The sequence below is a fragment of the Amphiprion ocellaris genome, chromosome 4 (assembly GCF_022539595.1).
Source record: "Amphiprion ocellaris isolate individual 3 ecotype Okinawa chromosome 4, ASM2253959v1, whole genome shotgun sequence".
NCBI classification, from domain to species: domain Eukaryota; kingdom Metazoa; phylum Chordata; class Actinopteri; family Pomacentridae; genus Amphiprion; species Amphiprion ocellaris.
Genome location: NC_072769.1, coordinates 22,773,116 through 22,788,790, shown reverse-complemented (window position 1 = coordinate 22,788,790; position 15,675 = coordinate 22,773,116). Strand labels below are relative to the sequence as shown.

Below are 15,675 nucleotides of genomic sequence, written 5' to 3'. Positions count from 1 at the left end.
GAATTTAACTGTCATTATTCACGAGGCTGCGAATGCACGGAGCAGTTTATGTTGGGGATGCGGGAGATTGATTGGACCTCTGTGTTGCTAGGTAACCAGGAAGTTGGGAGTTCCCGCCCTCAAACAGGCGATGGAGTGGTTTGGTTTCCATGGTGGCGCCTGTCGATCACCTCTTCAGCCGCTCACGGAGGCCGAGACTCAGCAGCTGAGGCAGGACTTCTCCTCCAACGGCTGGCTGTGAGGAGTCTATCCGTCTGTCTGTCTGTCTGTCTGTCTGTCTGTCTGTCTGTCTGTCTGTCTGTCTGTCTGTCTGTCTGTCCATCTGTCCTTCCTCACTACATCAAGAAACCTTTTAGCTGTTCAGTCGTTTGATCGGTCGGTGTGATTATGGCACGGAGGGGGAAACACAGTAAGAGAGTGTTGCTGCTTCTTGACAATATGAAAGCTTTGTTCCATTTGAGTCAAATTTACACGTCAGTTTGTTTCACTTGTTGCTAATGGCATTTATCGGGCTAAAGGCAACGCAGCGATGCAGTGTGCATAGGGGTGTCCATCTCTACCTTAAGAGGCAATCCAATCCGAGTCTAGATAGATGGGTTACGATACGATTCACTAACGATACATTTTAATACATTATGATGCGATTCGATGCAGCTTGAATCTATTTGTGTGGTGAAAAAAAATTAAAGAGAAATAAATCAGGTCAGAACAATGTCATTGTGTTTATTTTTCGAATACACTCAGACAAGACAGACTGTTGTTTTATTTATTTTGAGAAAATATTACCATTAACCCCTTCAATCCAATCCACCACTCTCAACGACACTGTACTTTAGTCCTTGGCAATGAAACGAGCTCTAGATGCCGTGATTATCTTGGACCTCGCAGAGTTGTGGCTAAGTTGGTAGAAGTTTTTAGATCCATTGTCTTTATCTTGCGTGTTCTTGCTCACGCTAGCTTTGCTAGCACTAGCATCCACAGATCCCGTGTGGCCTGCATCGGTGTCTCCGTGCCGTCTTAACAGGTGAGTGCTCAGATTACAGGGTTGGGTCATAAGTTTCTATACATAAAAAAAATAAACATTTTATGTTGGACAACCATTTTTATTTATATAATGTCCTCTATATGATTACCATTGTTTCAAAAACACATATTAATATGTGTTTTCCACTGTTGATGAACTTGCATTAGCACAGTTGGAGTTCTGCTTGTAATGGCGTTGGTGATACGTTCCTTGAGATGATTTATGTCTCGTATCTTCACTTGATACATCACGGCCTTCAAGTGTCCCCAAAGATAGTGTCAAAAGCATCTTCTAGGGTATCTGAAACATAAAAAAAATATACATTATACATTTTCCTATGTATGGAAACTTATGGCCAACCCTGTAGTCGTGCCACCGCTCTACTTAATCGCAGCTTTCCATACAAATGACCAGTCTTTTATCCAACTTTCCATCCTTCTTCAAAAATCCAAAAGCTATCCATGCTTTAAATTTCAGATTTGAAGGTGCATTGTAAACTGTGCCGGTGCTGTTGGCCGTGCTGTTGTGTTGTTGTTGCTAGCAAACACGTTAAGCGAACGTTTCTCTCATAATATGTCACAGTGGGAGTCTTGCGAGACTGGAGCGGCCATATTTAGAAGCAGAGCTCCAATCAACTGATTCACAACTTCACAATCGGACATTGACCGCTCCACAGTAGATATAGATTGAACCAGAGGCCCCCGGATCCATGTGTTCATATCTCTAAAGTTAAGATCGATTTCCGGTTCGTATCGGTGAATCGTGCACCCTTAAAATGCAGCAAAATTTATTGTTTCATTGACATCCCAGGAAGCCACAGCTCCTTCCCCTGTTTCCTGCATTCACTTTCCTGGAACTTCACATTAGAAATCAATCAACTTATTTGCTGTATTTAAAGCAGGAACTTTTCCAATTGCAATACTGATGTGAACAGAAACATGGAACGACGCACAGACAATGTTGTGAAATCCCTGCAACTGTGGTCTTAAAAGTACGTAGGTGCAAACACATTCCTGAGTTCTTTGTCTCAGACGGAGACAAGGCTGAGTAAATATGAAGCCGATTTAAGACGAGGCCAAGACCTTCAAAAATATTACAATGCTACCAGCAGTACCGATGTCCGCTGGCAAGCTCTCACTGAATAATGTCAGAACCTACAAGGTCGCTGAGAAATACAAACGTCTGAATAGGAAGCAGAAGGTCTACAACCTTTGTAACAATAAGTGTCACGTCTCGCTTGCATGCATTGTGCAGATAAGAAAAATGAATTGTAAAGAAATGACGATATGTTCTTTAAATCAACCTATGTTTAATTTAATACTGATATTGCTGTGAGGTAGACAGAACAGATAGATGTGACTGTATGTTGTATTTCTGATGAATGTAAAGAGTAATATTGAAGTAAGTAGTAGTTGTTTTTCAAATAATAAATAACAGCAATAGTATTCTTTTATTTTATCCATATCAAGTGCTGTTATCTGCACAGTGGAGTGGTGGTTAGCACCGTTGCCTTGCAGCTAGAAGATCCCCAGTTCATGTCCTGGCCTTCCTGGGATCTTTCTGCATGGAGTTTGCATGTTCTCCCTGTGCACTCGTGGGTTTTCTCCAGGTTCTCCAGCTTCCTCCCACAGTCCAAAAACATGCTGAGGTTAACTGGTGATTCTAAATTGTCTGCAGGTGTGAATATGAGTGTGTTTGTCTCTATATGTAGTCCTGTGATAGACTGGTGACCTGTCCAGGGTGTCTCCTGCCTTCACCCTCAGTCAGCTGGGATAAACTCTAGCCCCCCATGACCCTAATGAGGATGTGTAAATAATGGATCGATGGAAGTGCCATTATTTTGTAATAACTATGCTGATATTTTTGTATGTTTGCTCTTCCTAAAATCTAACCATGATCCAAAATCCAAAACTCTAAATCAGGGTTTTTTCAGGACAAACTGTCATTTAAGCGGCACAGACACATTCTAAAAAACTCCTTTCAGTGAAACCCAGATTTTTTTAAAAAACTTGTGAACATTTCTATATAGTGTTTTGTAAATTCAAGAAGATGTATCATGAGTGAAATACACTACTGTGACAAAGTTCAGACAATTTCATGTTTTCCATGAAAACTCACACTTTTATTCATGTGCTAAAATAATTGCTCAAGGGTTTTCTAATCATCAATGAGCCTTTCAACACCATTAGCTAACACAATGTAGCATTAGAACACAGGAGTGATGGTTGCTGGAAATGTTCCTCTGTACCTCTATGGAGATATTCCATTAAAAATTTCCAGCTAGAATAGTCATTTACACATTAACAATGTCTAGGCTGGATTTCTGATTTATTTGATGTTGTCTTCATTGAAAGAAACTGCTTTTCTTTCAAAAATAAGGACATTTCTAAGTGAGCCCAAACTTTTGAACGGTACTGTAATCATTCAGTGCCTGTGGTGTCTGACACCATGAGTTGGCAGCAGATCTTTGGAATTTGCAAGACAGGCCAACACTTTTGGCTCTGTGTCGTGTTCCTTAAGAGCAGTGGGCAGTACTTAACAACTCATCATCTCCATGAGTGACTGATCAATAGAAAAGTCAAATGGAGACATCCATCCATCCATTATCACTACTTAATCCTCATTAGGGTCATGGGGGGCTGGAGTCTATCCCAGCTGATTGAGGGTGAAGGTAGGAGACACCTGGACAGGTCACCAGTCTATCACAGGGCTACACATAGAGACAAACAATCACACTCACATTCACACCTATGGACAATTTAGAGTTACCAATTAACCTCAGCATGTTTTTGGACTGTGGGAGGAAGCCAACGTGCACAGGGAGAACATGCAAACTCCATGCAGAAAGATCCCGGAAAGGCTGGGATGCGAACCGAGGATCTTCTAGCTGCAGTATTAACCACTGAGCCACTGTGCAGCCTTCAAATAGAGACACTGTAGATGTTTTTAGTCGGGCTTTGACTTCAATGCGTTGATTTCGATGAATTAATTACAGAAGAAAATAACGCATTTAATGGCACCTTTCTCTGTTCCCTCATTTCTGGCACACCGGTAAAACTGATGCACACTCCAGGCCAGTAGGTGGCGATAATGAACCTAAAGTCTGTTTTCCAGCGTGAAGAAGATACACAGGACGCATTGGGTGACGTCAGCACACGAGATAGTTTGGTGATGGAAGACAAGACCGCATTGAGCTTGTTGGGAGGAAACAATCTTCCTGATGGCAGCTTGGATAAAAGCCTGGTTGTGTGCAAATTGTGCAACAAAGAGTTGTCTGATCACCGCAGCTAATGGTATCACCCCAATGTAAAACACGTTGCTGTTAGCACCAGAGCTAACGTTAGCTACGACCATCCTGGTACCAGCTAATGGTGTAGCCATCCCATAATAGATCACTTTTCAATACACTGAAAGTTCTTGAGTTTACAAAAAGTCTTAAAATGTTGAACATAATTTCTATAATTGTACTTTGAGTTTGCAGTAATCTGTGAATGTAGCAGACAGATGAAAAATGCAGATAAATAGAAATGAAACGTAAACAGTTTTGTTGTTTAAGTTCATGTAAATGTCTAATCATCCATTCAGTCGTCAACCAAATTTTACTACGTCTCACTACTAATTTTAGGAAGATTTCAGATCAGCCATAGTTCAGGCGGAGGCTGAACTGCAGGTCACACTCCCAGTTTGCAGCAGAAAGCCAGAGCAATATTTGATGTGAAAAAGTTAAAAGCCATAATTACAGTTATTAAAGCGAGTAGTAGGTAGCCATGGCAATGAGAGCCTTTGGCTTTTTCACTTGGCAGTTTCTTTGCTTTTATCTTACCATGAGTCCAATTAGCACCTTCCTTAGCAGGAGATATTTTCAGAAAGGCTTAGTGGATCCTAATGAAAGCATATGTTGTGTTTTCTGTCGTTCCTAAGTGACGAGGACACGTCACAGAGGGAAGTGTTGAAATCACCAGTTTTAAGCAAAGCGCTGCTTATGACAGGTTCAGTTTATGAAGACGGTTCATGTCAGATGTTTTTTTTTCTCTAACATTAATAATCCCCTTAATGTTTAATATTCCATGATTTAAGAAACACGTAACATGTAATAATTACTACGTTAATGGCCTAACATTAAAATAAATCTTTTGAAAATGTATTAACTGCAGTCAAAAATACAATAATACATAAATAAGACTGTATTTCTTCTCTTATATATCAGATAGCCTAGAACTAGACAGAAGATGACTGTTCCTTTAGTATTATGAAGCTCTACAAGGCTGCTGGATGCAAAACAGAGTCGAAACTTTCACATAAAACAGTTATTTGTTGAGGACAGCCGATGGATAAAAGACTGGATTCTTCTCAGTAATGTACAAAGTTAAAGACATTTACTGGAAGAAATGTCAATTTTATATTGATATTTTCCCCTTAGTTCATTATGTACATAATATTTTTCAGTGTTTTGGAGTTAAGTGCCATTATAGTGCCAGTCCAGTTATTTAAATACAGTATAAAGTGAGGACTGAATCATTATTCCTTGAGAAATGTTTTTTAAAAAATCCAGCAAATTCATTTGACAGTGCAACATCCAACAGAGATGCTGTATGTTTACATATCTAGGCAAATAGACAGTATTCTAAATAAAGATTCTGTTCAACCACGCTTCATTTTTCTGACAGCAATGCTTCAGGCACATTTCTGAAAGACTAAATAAAACTAGATGAGAAGAACTATAAAATTAGCCTCTCCTACTGTGTCTGTAATCTGTGACACTGGGTGCTGATATTGTTCTAATTATTATAGTAAAGCCCTGACACCAAACAAAGCTGTGTGGAAACCAGTTAATGTTCCTCAACATCCCTGAGTGTGAAGGCTGTGGTTGGACCATTGTGTATCACTGTGAATACAAGCTGTGAGGGCCTAAATTACTGTAAAATTGCCATTTAAAGTACAATCAGTGTGCAGGGAAACAAATTCCATTGTCGCTGAATGTTTAACACATGTTGTGAGAGCCCAGTTATATTTAAAATATTTCTTCATTAAAAAAAAAAAAAACATTAAAACATACAATCCAGATAATATCACGTTTCTTTCTAAAGAAACATCATCCTGCTGCAAATTGGTGGTATATATGTCATTTTTAGGAGACGGTATGCAGAAACATGCAGCCTCTTACCCTAGAAATGTATTTAAAAGCTCATAAGGGTCATTCCAGAATTTGGAGGACATTTTGGCTTCAAATTTAAAAAAAAATAAACCTTCTCTTTTACAGTTTTCTGCTCCATATTCATCAATAATAAGTAATAAACTATCAAAGGCTTGATTGGCTCAGCTTACACATCAATGGTACCATTTTTATTCCTTGTTTTATTTGTTGTTTGCTAACCCTACTCTAATCACAGAAACAGGGTTGCTAATCCATGCTAATGTTAGCTTTTTCTCAGCAGTAGAAGCTAGATATTTAGCTAGATGTTACTGCTGACCAAGAGGACAAACTGACTGATGGAAAACAGTCAGAAGAATTAATCTGATCCTGATAATATGAGGTAGAGTGAAACATTCAATCAAGGCTGAGAATGTTATGAAAATATGAAAAATAAAAGAGAAGACATAGTTTGGCTCTACCCATTCTTTTGGAAAACTGTTTGATGATGTTGATGACAAAAACAAGACATAAAACGACAAAAACAAGACATAAAACAATAAAAACAAGGCATAAAATGACAAAAACAAGACACAACAATAAAAATGAGTCACAAAACAACAAAAACGACATAAAAATGACAAAAACGACACAAAATGACAAAAACAAGACAAAAAATGACAAAAATAAGACAAAACGACAAATGCAAGACATAAAATAAAATGAGACACAAAAATGACATAAAAATGGCAAAAACAAGACAAAAAAGGCCAAAAAAGACATAAAATGAGAAAAACAAGAAAGAAAGTGACAAAAACAAGACACAAAACAACAAAAACAAGACAAAATGACAAAAACAAGACATAAAACGACAAAAACAAGAAATAAAATGACAAAAACGACACAAAATGACAAAAACAAGAAATAAAATGGCAATAACAAGACATAAAACAACAAAAGAAGACACAAAATGACAAAAACAAGACATAAAATAACAAAAATAAGACACAAAACGACAAATATGAGACATAAAATGACAAAAATACACAAAATGACATATACAAGTAACAAAACAAAAAAAACAAGACACAAAACAACAAAAATGACATAAAAATGACATAAACAAGACATAAATTGACAAAAACAAGACATAAAATAACAAAAACAAGACACAAAATGACAAAAAGAAGACACAAAACGACAAAAACGAGACAGAAAATGACAAAAACGAGACAGAAACAGAATACACGGAACAACCTGAATGTTACTTTGAAGTGTATTGACACCTTGAGTCCACACTATTTTTCATTGACTTTCTTTAGTCACTAACTGTCTGGGCAGGTCCTGTAAGAGCGGCTTCATCTCAGCGCCGACAAACAGAACTGTTCATGAAAAGAGATGAAAAAGTTCGCTGGAGCTGCAGGGTTGCTGGTGCTTCTCTTGTGGTTTCCAGTGACCCCCTTTATGGAATCGGCTCACATCAAACATCCTGGTTAGCAGGGCTCTGGAGTCGTTCTACAAAATAAAAAGATCTGTATTTTAAAGATCACAACCATTTAAACCTCCATCTTGTGGAGTTTGAAAAGCCTTCAAGGTCCAAGTTTATGTTAATTAACCCGTCAAGGATTTACGGAGCCCCTATGGTGGCATGGTAAAAAAAATAATAAATCATGGCCACAATATAGCTATAGCGTGCTCACGAAATACTAATTCGTTCACACGAAATACTAATTCGTTCGCACGAAATACTAATTTGTGACCACGAAGTAGGTATAATGTGCGAACGAAATACTACCTAATACTATTAATATCATTCCTGGACAGCTGAGTAAGCAAATCGAGCGCACCTTCTCTAGGGTCTAAGGTGGAGGCATTAGAGGAGCAAAAGCGACACGATGGACAGGGACAGTGTGATAGAATTTTATCTTAGGCTGGGAATGAGCGACAAAGACATTCTGAAAAGCCTGGCATTGCAAGGGACCATCATTACTGAGAGACATTTAAACAGGATATTGAGAGTAGGGTTGCCTCCCGTCCCTTAAAATACGGAAACGTCCTTTATTTGACAATTAATCGTTGCGTCCCGTATTGAATCAATACGGGACGCAAGTTGTTCCGTATTTTCATAACTGCCCCATACACGTCTGTCACACACTCATCAAAACTGCATAATGAATGAAATAAAACACAGGCAATATTAAGGGCAGCCAATTTCATCTTCGTAGGACCCATGTAGCGAGGACCCGATGCCAGGTCCAGTGGACAGACTTCAGACGTCTCTGTGTGTCCGGTCCTGTCCGGTCCTGTCTCTGGTTGCCAGGTTACAGACGCTGCTGCACCCGCACGTTTAAAAATGTCTACACCTGAAACTCCACCACGTCTAAAGAAGCAAAAACGTTTGCAAATGTACAGACTGGAGTGGGAAGAGTGGAACCCCTGGCAATGGGTACAAGACAAACTGTGTTTTCTGTTGCTCATGGACTGGCTGAAGTAAGGCAGCATCAGGAGACAAACATGGAGGAAATATGAGAACAGAGAGAACCCAACCAGCAGGTCACAGTTTATCATCATCTAATCATCTCCTGAAGTCCATATGGTAAGAGACATCATGATGAGATCAGCTAGATTTCCTACAGTATATGGCTGTGAATTTACCAGAGGATGCTTATAATAATGCTGATGTGGCCGTACACTCTACGCTATTTTAGTGACTCAGTAAATGCCTAAGTTGGTTATTGTTTTTTTTATGCTTTTTAGTTTTTAATAAACATTTATTTAATAGCCTATATGTAATCAAACATGCCCTTTGCCTAAAAAGAATAATATTTCATTGCACAAGTAAAAGTATAGTAATTTTTAAAACTGTTCAAATTATTATATGTTGCTAAAAAACAAAAAAAAGCAAACAAAAAACACATCATAGTAATATGTCAATTAAAAAAGCCTATAGTATAGCATGTTGCTCTTAAAACATCATAGTATAGCATGTCGCTCTAAAATTGTCATAGTTTAGCATGTTGCTCTTAAAACATCATACTATAGCATGTCACTCAGAAAACGTCATAGTATAGCATGTCGTTCTAAAAACGTCTTAGTATAGCCTGTCGCTCCAAAAACATCAGAGTATAGTCTTTCGTCCAACAAATGTCATGGTATAGCCTTTGGTCTAAAAACATCATAGTATAGCATGTCATCCAAAAAACGTCATCGTATAGTATGTCTCTCTAAAAACGTCATAGTATAGCATGTCGCTCTAAAACCATCATAATGTAGCCTTTAGTCCACAAAACGTTGTTTTGTCCCGGCTGTCTGAAGTAAGTGAGGAGCAACACCAAAACAGTCCAAACGCTGGTTTCCAGAGGGTTAGACGAGTATTTATTTGAAAGAGGAAGTTTACAACAACACAACATGTGAGGGGGTTAAAAGCAAATGGGTGTTAGTAAAATAAATAAACAGAACTAAAAGTGAACTTCATGTTGACATTGATGGGCATTCCAACCAGGAACAAAGTAAAAGATCATCAATACAAAAAAAAACCTCTTCCTGTTCACCTCTTAAAACCCAAAAACACACCGCAGTAGCACCCTAAACTAAAACTACCAATGGGTTTCCTGTTTTCCTTTCTGAACAATTCAAAGGTCCCTCTCTATCTCCCCACACATCCACCAACCACTGGAACACATCTCCAAAGTTCTGCCGGGCCAGCTCAGCTTCCCCTCAGAAGAAGTGGCGCCACCTGCCAGATGAAGGAGCCTTTTGAGAGGCAGCTGGCATCGTGATTGGACTGTACTTTGGTCTGTTCCAATCCAGCTTCAGCTCCAGAGACGGCAGGCGGGACGAGTCAACGGAGGCCGGGTGGACGAAGGCTTGCAGCTGAGTACAATACAGAAAACAACAGAGGAGGAGTGCAGTGGCTCAGGGCCAGAACAAACACAGTAGCATCGTATGTCTCTGAGCAAACATCATAGTATAGCCTTTGGTATGAAAAAAATGCCATCATATACATCGTATATTGTACAAATAACAAGTCAAAGGAAAGAGACATACATTGTAGAATTGTAGTAATTGTGGGCTGACTGATTTACTGATAATCAGTATTTTATTTTTTACTGATTGATGGTAATAAATCAATTTAAAAATGGCGCTACTTTGGCTCTGGACCTTAATCTACCTGTGGTCGCTCTGTCTTCTGGAGTGATTTGATTGGTTATACATCACCAATAAAACTCCTTTAACTTAACATCTGTAAACAAAACAAAAATGTATCGATAAAGTTTTCTGTTAGAGTTTGTGTTCTTCTAAGTTTAACTCCAAGATTTTAAATACTTTAATTTACTGCAAATGAATATCTACTCCAAATGTTTCACGAATAATCATTATCAGCCTTAAAAACCCACAAAACACCCCTCTATACTCGACCACACTTAGTACAGTCCGGTTCCCCCTTCTATAAATCTGCTTGGAATCTTCCACTTCCTGTTTGTCAAAGTGGCCTTCTACCTGGACAGGTTTTGTTGGAGCTCATGCAACAAACATTTTGGGTAACTGCACTTTAATATGGATGGATGACACTGAATTAGAGTCTGTTTTCATGAGACTGAGTTAAGATGTGTAGCTCTGTCATTAAATAGGAAATTATTTCTCAGAATTCACAGAGAAAAGTCTGAAATGTTTGCTAGGTTAGCGTCCCACATGTTCTTTGGCTCAGCTAAAGCTAACTCTCTCCAACTTCTGGATCTCTTGAGTTGCTTGTTGTTAAAATATCTTGCTAGATTTGCTGAAGCTCAGAAAGTCTGAGATGTTTGTTCAAAATAAGCTGAACTGTCCTCTTTTGTTTGAACTTTCCCTAAACTTAGGAGTTAATGACAGAGCAGCACATCCAGACTCAGTTTCATTTATGTAGAGATTAAACTTCAGTGTCATTCATTGATGTTAAAGTGCAGTTTTTCAAATGTTTATTGCACATGCTCCCGACCAAACCAGTCCCAGTGGAAGATGATGTGAAGAGAAAGCTCCAGAGGATGAATATCACACATTTACATTTTTAAATAAATGTCCTTAAATTAGACATTGTCACACAAAAGTTGGATTTCCCTTTAATGACATTCAAATCTTTGTTGAGTGTTTTGTTGATGTTGGTTTCTAAATGTTTTTTGACACTCGGTCCCAAAGATTAAAACCTTTTACAGCTTGCAAGCTGCAACAATTCACACATTATCAATTATCTTTCTGACTAAACTAAGATTTAGAAAAAAAAGTGAAAAACTGCCTGATTCCTGCATCATGAATGTAAATCTTTTTGGTTTTTATGACAGTAAACTGAATATATTTGGGTTTGACATTTTATAAACCAAAACAAGAAATGAATTAGTGGAGAAAACACTCAACAGATTAATGGACAAAGAAAATGTGTTTTCCAACATATATGGCTGAATTACTCCAACATTACAAGATACATACAATTTGAATTCAATTTTATTTATATAACGCCAATTACAGGTCAAATCATCTCAAGACGCTTTATTTTTACATTTTTTTGTCATATTTAAAATATGACAAAGTAAGAAATTTAAACCTCTTGACTAATCCAATTTATTATTTGGTTTTTAAGAGACTAATCGACAACGAAAATAACTTTCTCCACTAAAACTAATAAACATGAGGTCAAATAGAAGGAACAGTTTTAAATACTGCAGTCCCACGACGACAAGAATAAAGTTTGTCAACAAAAACTAAATCTGCTGGTGGATTCCATTAAAGTCCTAATAAATGATCACAAAGTGTGATACTAAAGGTTTGTGGTGCTAAAAATGTCAAAGTAAAGATATCAAGTTGAACATCTGGATGGAGGTTGATAAAAGTTGACCTCCCTTCATTTCTCTGGAGTTGACTCCATGGATTTTATGGATGGTGGTTAAAGACCTGCTCTTCTAGTCGTCTTCCTTCTAGTCACTGTAAAAAGTCAGTCCATCCTGACCGACTTCAACACCTCTTCATGACAACTTGTTCTACCTCCAACCTCGTGGAAACTCCAGAAACTCGGGAAAACCCATGGAGACTCGAAGAACTCGTGGAGACTCGAAGAACTCGTCGGGCGGGGGAAGGTGTGGTGGGTGGTGGGGGGAGGTGGGGGAGTAGAGGGGGGAGGCCACCACCCACCTCCCCGCCTACTCTCCGCCCTGACTCCACCCAGACTCCGCCTTGGCTCCACCCATGTGGTCACTTCAGAAACTACGATGCCATAGGGACGACGAATTTATTTCATTTTATCTGATCTGTAGCTCAGTGAGTTAAGGATTTGCCTATGGAGCTGCAGGTCGCTGGTTCAAGACCAGACCCTTCTTAAACTTTATCAAAATTCTGACAAAGACAAACAAAGAAAATTGCCGGTGGTGGGTCTCGATCCTGCGACCTTCCACTCCGCAGTCTCTCTTCTTATCCCCCTGAGCTATTCGCTCAGATACTAAATCTTCTGGTTTTTGCGCATTTATCATCTATTTTTCGTCATTTTCGAGTTTTTTTTTTTTTTTTTTAACTCGAGTCTCGACTCGACTGTTTTTCTCAGTGGGTTGGACTTCAGCCTTTGTGCTGGAGGGTTGAACCCTCAGTTCCAAGACTTTCCAAAGCCTCCAGACCCTCCGAGTCCTCAGGACCTGAACTTTCACATAGTCTGAGGGCTGAAATTTCTAAGTCCCACAGTAGTTCTCTGATAGATTTAACTTTCAGACAGTCCAAGGACTGATATCTTCTACGTTCTTGAGTAGTTCTCTGTTAGTTTGAACCTTTCGACAGTCTGAGGACTGAAATCTTAGAAGTTCTTGAGTAGTTCTCTGTTAGTTTGAACCTTTCGACAGTCTGAGGGCTGAAATTTTAAAAGTTTCTCAGTACTTCTCTGTTAGTTTGAACTTTCTGGTTAACAGAAGCCTTAAAACTTGTGACCATGAGCCTTGATTTCACATTTAGACCATACATCTGAGTTCTTCTAGGACCTTGACCTGTGGATTTTTAGAAATCCTAAACAAAATTTGATTCTCTTCACTGAACAGTAAAGTTTGTGGAGATCAGAAGGTAACATTAGTTTAATCAATGCCTTGAACTACTAGTAGACTTTATCTGGAAAGCAGTTTTCTGAAAGGAGTTCTTAGTAAATCTGTCCACAATCAAACCAAGAACATAGAAAGAGGAAATGTTTGAAGAAACAACTTGATGTTTTCATTTCAGACTAGAAAACACTTTAAGAGCTTTATCTGTTTTTGCTCATTTTGATCCTTTTATTGTCTCTTCTGTTTAATTTGATCTTCTAAAGTTTAACTGGTGTCTTTTCAAATGTTTTGTCTTTAGTTTGATTCTTCTTAAACGTTTAGTTTTGCTCTTTTCTCACCTTTTATTCTTTTCTAATGTCTGATTTGATTTAGAAATGTTTTGTCTTTTTAGTGTTTAGTTGTTGTTTCAAATGTTTTTTCGGCATGTTTGTGAATTTTTTTTCTTTCCCAATATTTAATTTTTTGCTTAAATCTTTGTTAAATGTTTTACCACCTTTTAATGTTTAATTTTCTTTTTAAATGATTCATTGTATTTTCAGTTTAATTCCTATTTGAAGTTTTATTGTGTTTAAGATTTAATTTTCTAATAAGACATTGAATTTTTGAATTAAATGTTTTGTCTTTTTAAAGGTTTAATAATCTAATTAAATGTTTTGTATTTTTTTAAATGTTTAATATAATTCTTGTTTAAAAAGTATTATTTTTTAAATGTGTGATTATCTGAAGTATTTTCTCTGTAATTTTCAATAAATAAGTATTTCATACTTAAATGTTTTGTATCGTGTTTGATTATCTAATTCAATATTTTGTCTGTTTAATAAAATGAAACATTAAATACAATTAGATGATATTAAACAGACAAAATATTGAATTAGATAATCAAACACGATACAAAACATGTATGAAATTAAACAAAATTTTTAAAATAACATTATTGAAAATTACAGAGAAAATACTTCAGATAATCACACATTAAAAAAATAATACTTTTTAAACAAGAATTATATTAAACATTTAAAAAATACTTTAAACATTTTTTTTAAGTTTTATTGTATTACATTTTTTTCCTTTGATTTAATCGCTTTTTGTTATGTAGTTTATTTCTTTAATCTTCTTTTTCTGTCAAGATTTTAACCCCAACCTTAAAAATTAAATAAACCCTTAAATCACAATGAAAATACTTCTGTTGTCACAATCATGAGTTAGTCAATTATTCAGTTTATCAATTCAACTTTATTTGTTTAGCACCTTTTACACAGATGACAAAACTAAACAAGCAAAGAGAAAAAAAACTATGCTGAAACTATGATTAAAACTCAAAAACATTTAAAAAAAAAGATTTAACATAGTAATAAAATATGTTGTGTTCAGGGGATGGAGGGAGTTTATTGAAGTCTTTTTGGGCTCACATGGGAAATCATTTAAAATATAAACTTGATATTCAGTCTAAGGAAACTGGAAACTGCAGAGCGACAGAAGAACCAACAATATCTCCTGTTTTCTCCTTTAATGAGTCGACTCTTCTTGTGCTTTCAGACCAAAGAACTACAGACTCTTCACAACCTGCTCAAACTCTTGGTACAGGACCTCACCACACGGGTCAAGAAGGTTTCCGTCTCATTTCTACTCTGAAGCTCACCTTCTCCTGCTCAAACTGCTGACGAATGTTTCTGCTGCTCTAAAGTCTGGTCTCCAGAACTTCCTAAAAACTCTCAAAGTCTCTTCTGCTGCAGGTTGCTTTATAGAACTGTTGCAGAAAACCTCACTAAACCACATGGAGGTGCCTCAAGATAGTCGTCCAAATGAAACCGTACAAAAACCAAACTAGCATAACCCAAACACTAAAGTCTCCTGCAGCCTACCAGAGAACCTCTGAGAACAGAGAATCAGGACAGGAACTCTTACCTTCTGGACAACCAACGTTGGTTCACAAACAAGAATACAGAATGTGTCTGACCAAAAACCTCTGAAGACTCACTACAGCCAAGATAAAGACACAACTCAGCTGCACCAAATCCACTAATCAATGCACACAGTAGCACCATGTGTTAACTGTGGCTGAAGAACCACATTTACCAAGACAACTATCCAGTACAAAGCCCTAAAACACACCAAGAAACACATTAAAGCCTATTTTACTGCTGGAAGCTGCAAGCCAACACCTAAAGAACAAATTAAAGCAACGGAGCCAAACCCGGTTCAGTGGTGAAGACAAGCAGAGGAAATGTTTGACTGGAGCTAAATAGAGCAGGAAGACACTGAGCTGCTCAGGTGTTCCTGATAACACCAAGCAGCCACCTGGACAGCCAATAGGAACACAGCTTACTGGGAGTCCAGAGGGCTGGGTTAGTGAGGGAAATTTAGTTTAAAGTTGAGGCAGAAAGTTAATAAAGAAAGCTGAAAACCACCTTCTGATACCTGAAATCTCTGAGTTTTCACACAAAGAACACCTGAACATGTCAAACTGGTTCCATAGT

General features: G+C 37.6%; 1 protein-coding gene and 1 long non-coding RNA gene across 2 annotated transcripts in view; both read left to right on the top strand.

The window, feature by feature from the left end:
* The window catches only part of hoga1 (4-hydroxy-2-oxoglutarate aldolase 1), a 32,180-nt gene extending 31,468 nt beyond the window's left edge, over positions 1-712 (top strand). The window contains exon 7 of the mRNA XM_023288144.3: positions 92-712. Coding sequence (XP_023143912.1) covers positions 92-241 — 150 coding nt within the window. The 3' untranslated portion in view covers positions 242-712. The remainder of the gene's footprint in view (positions 1-91) is intronic.
* Positions 713-2,764: 2,052 nt separating this feature from the next.
* Positions 2,765-10,302, top strand: LOC129348673 (uncharacterized). The gene is made up of 2 exons (XR_008601298.1): positions 2,765-8,751; positions 9,794-10,302. It is a non-coding gene; the product is annotated as an uncharacterized LOC129348673 (long non-coding RNA).
* Positions 10,303-15,675: the final 5,373 nt, after the last annotated feature.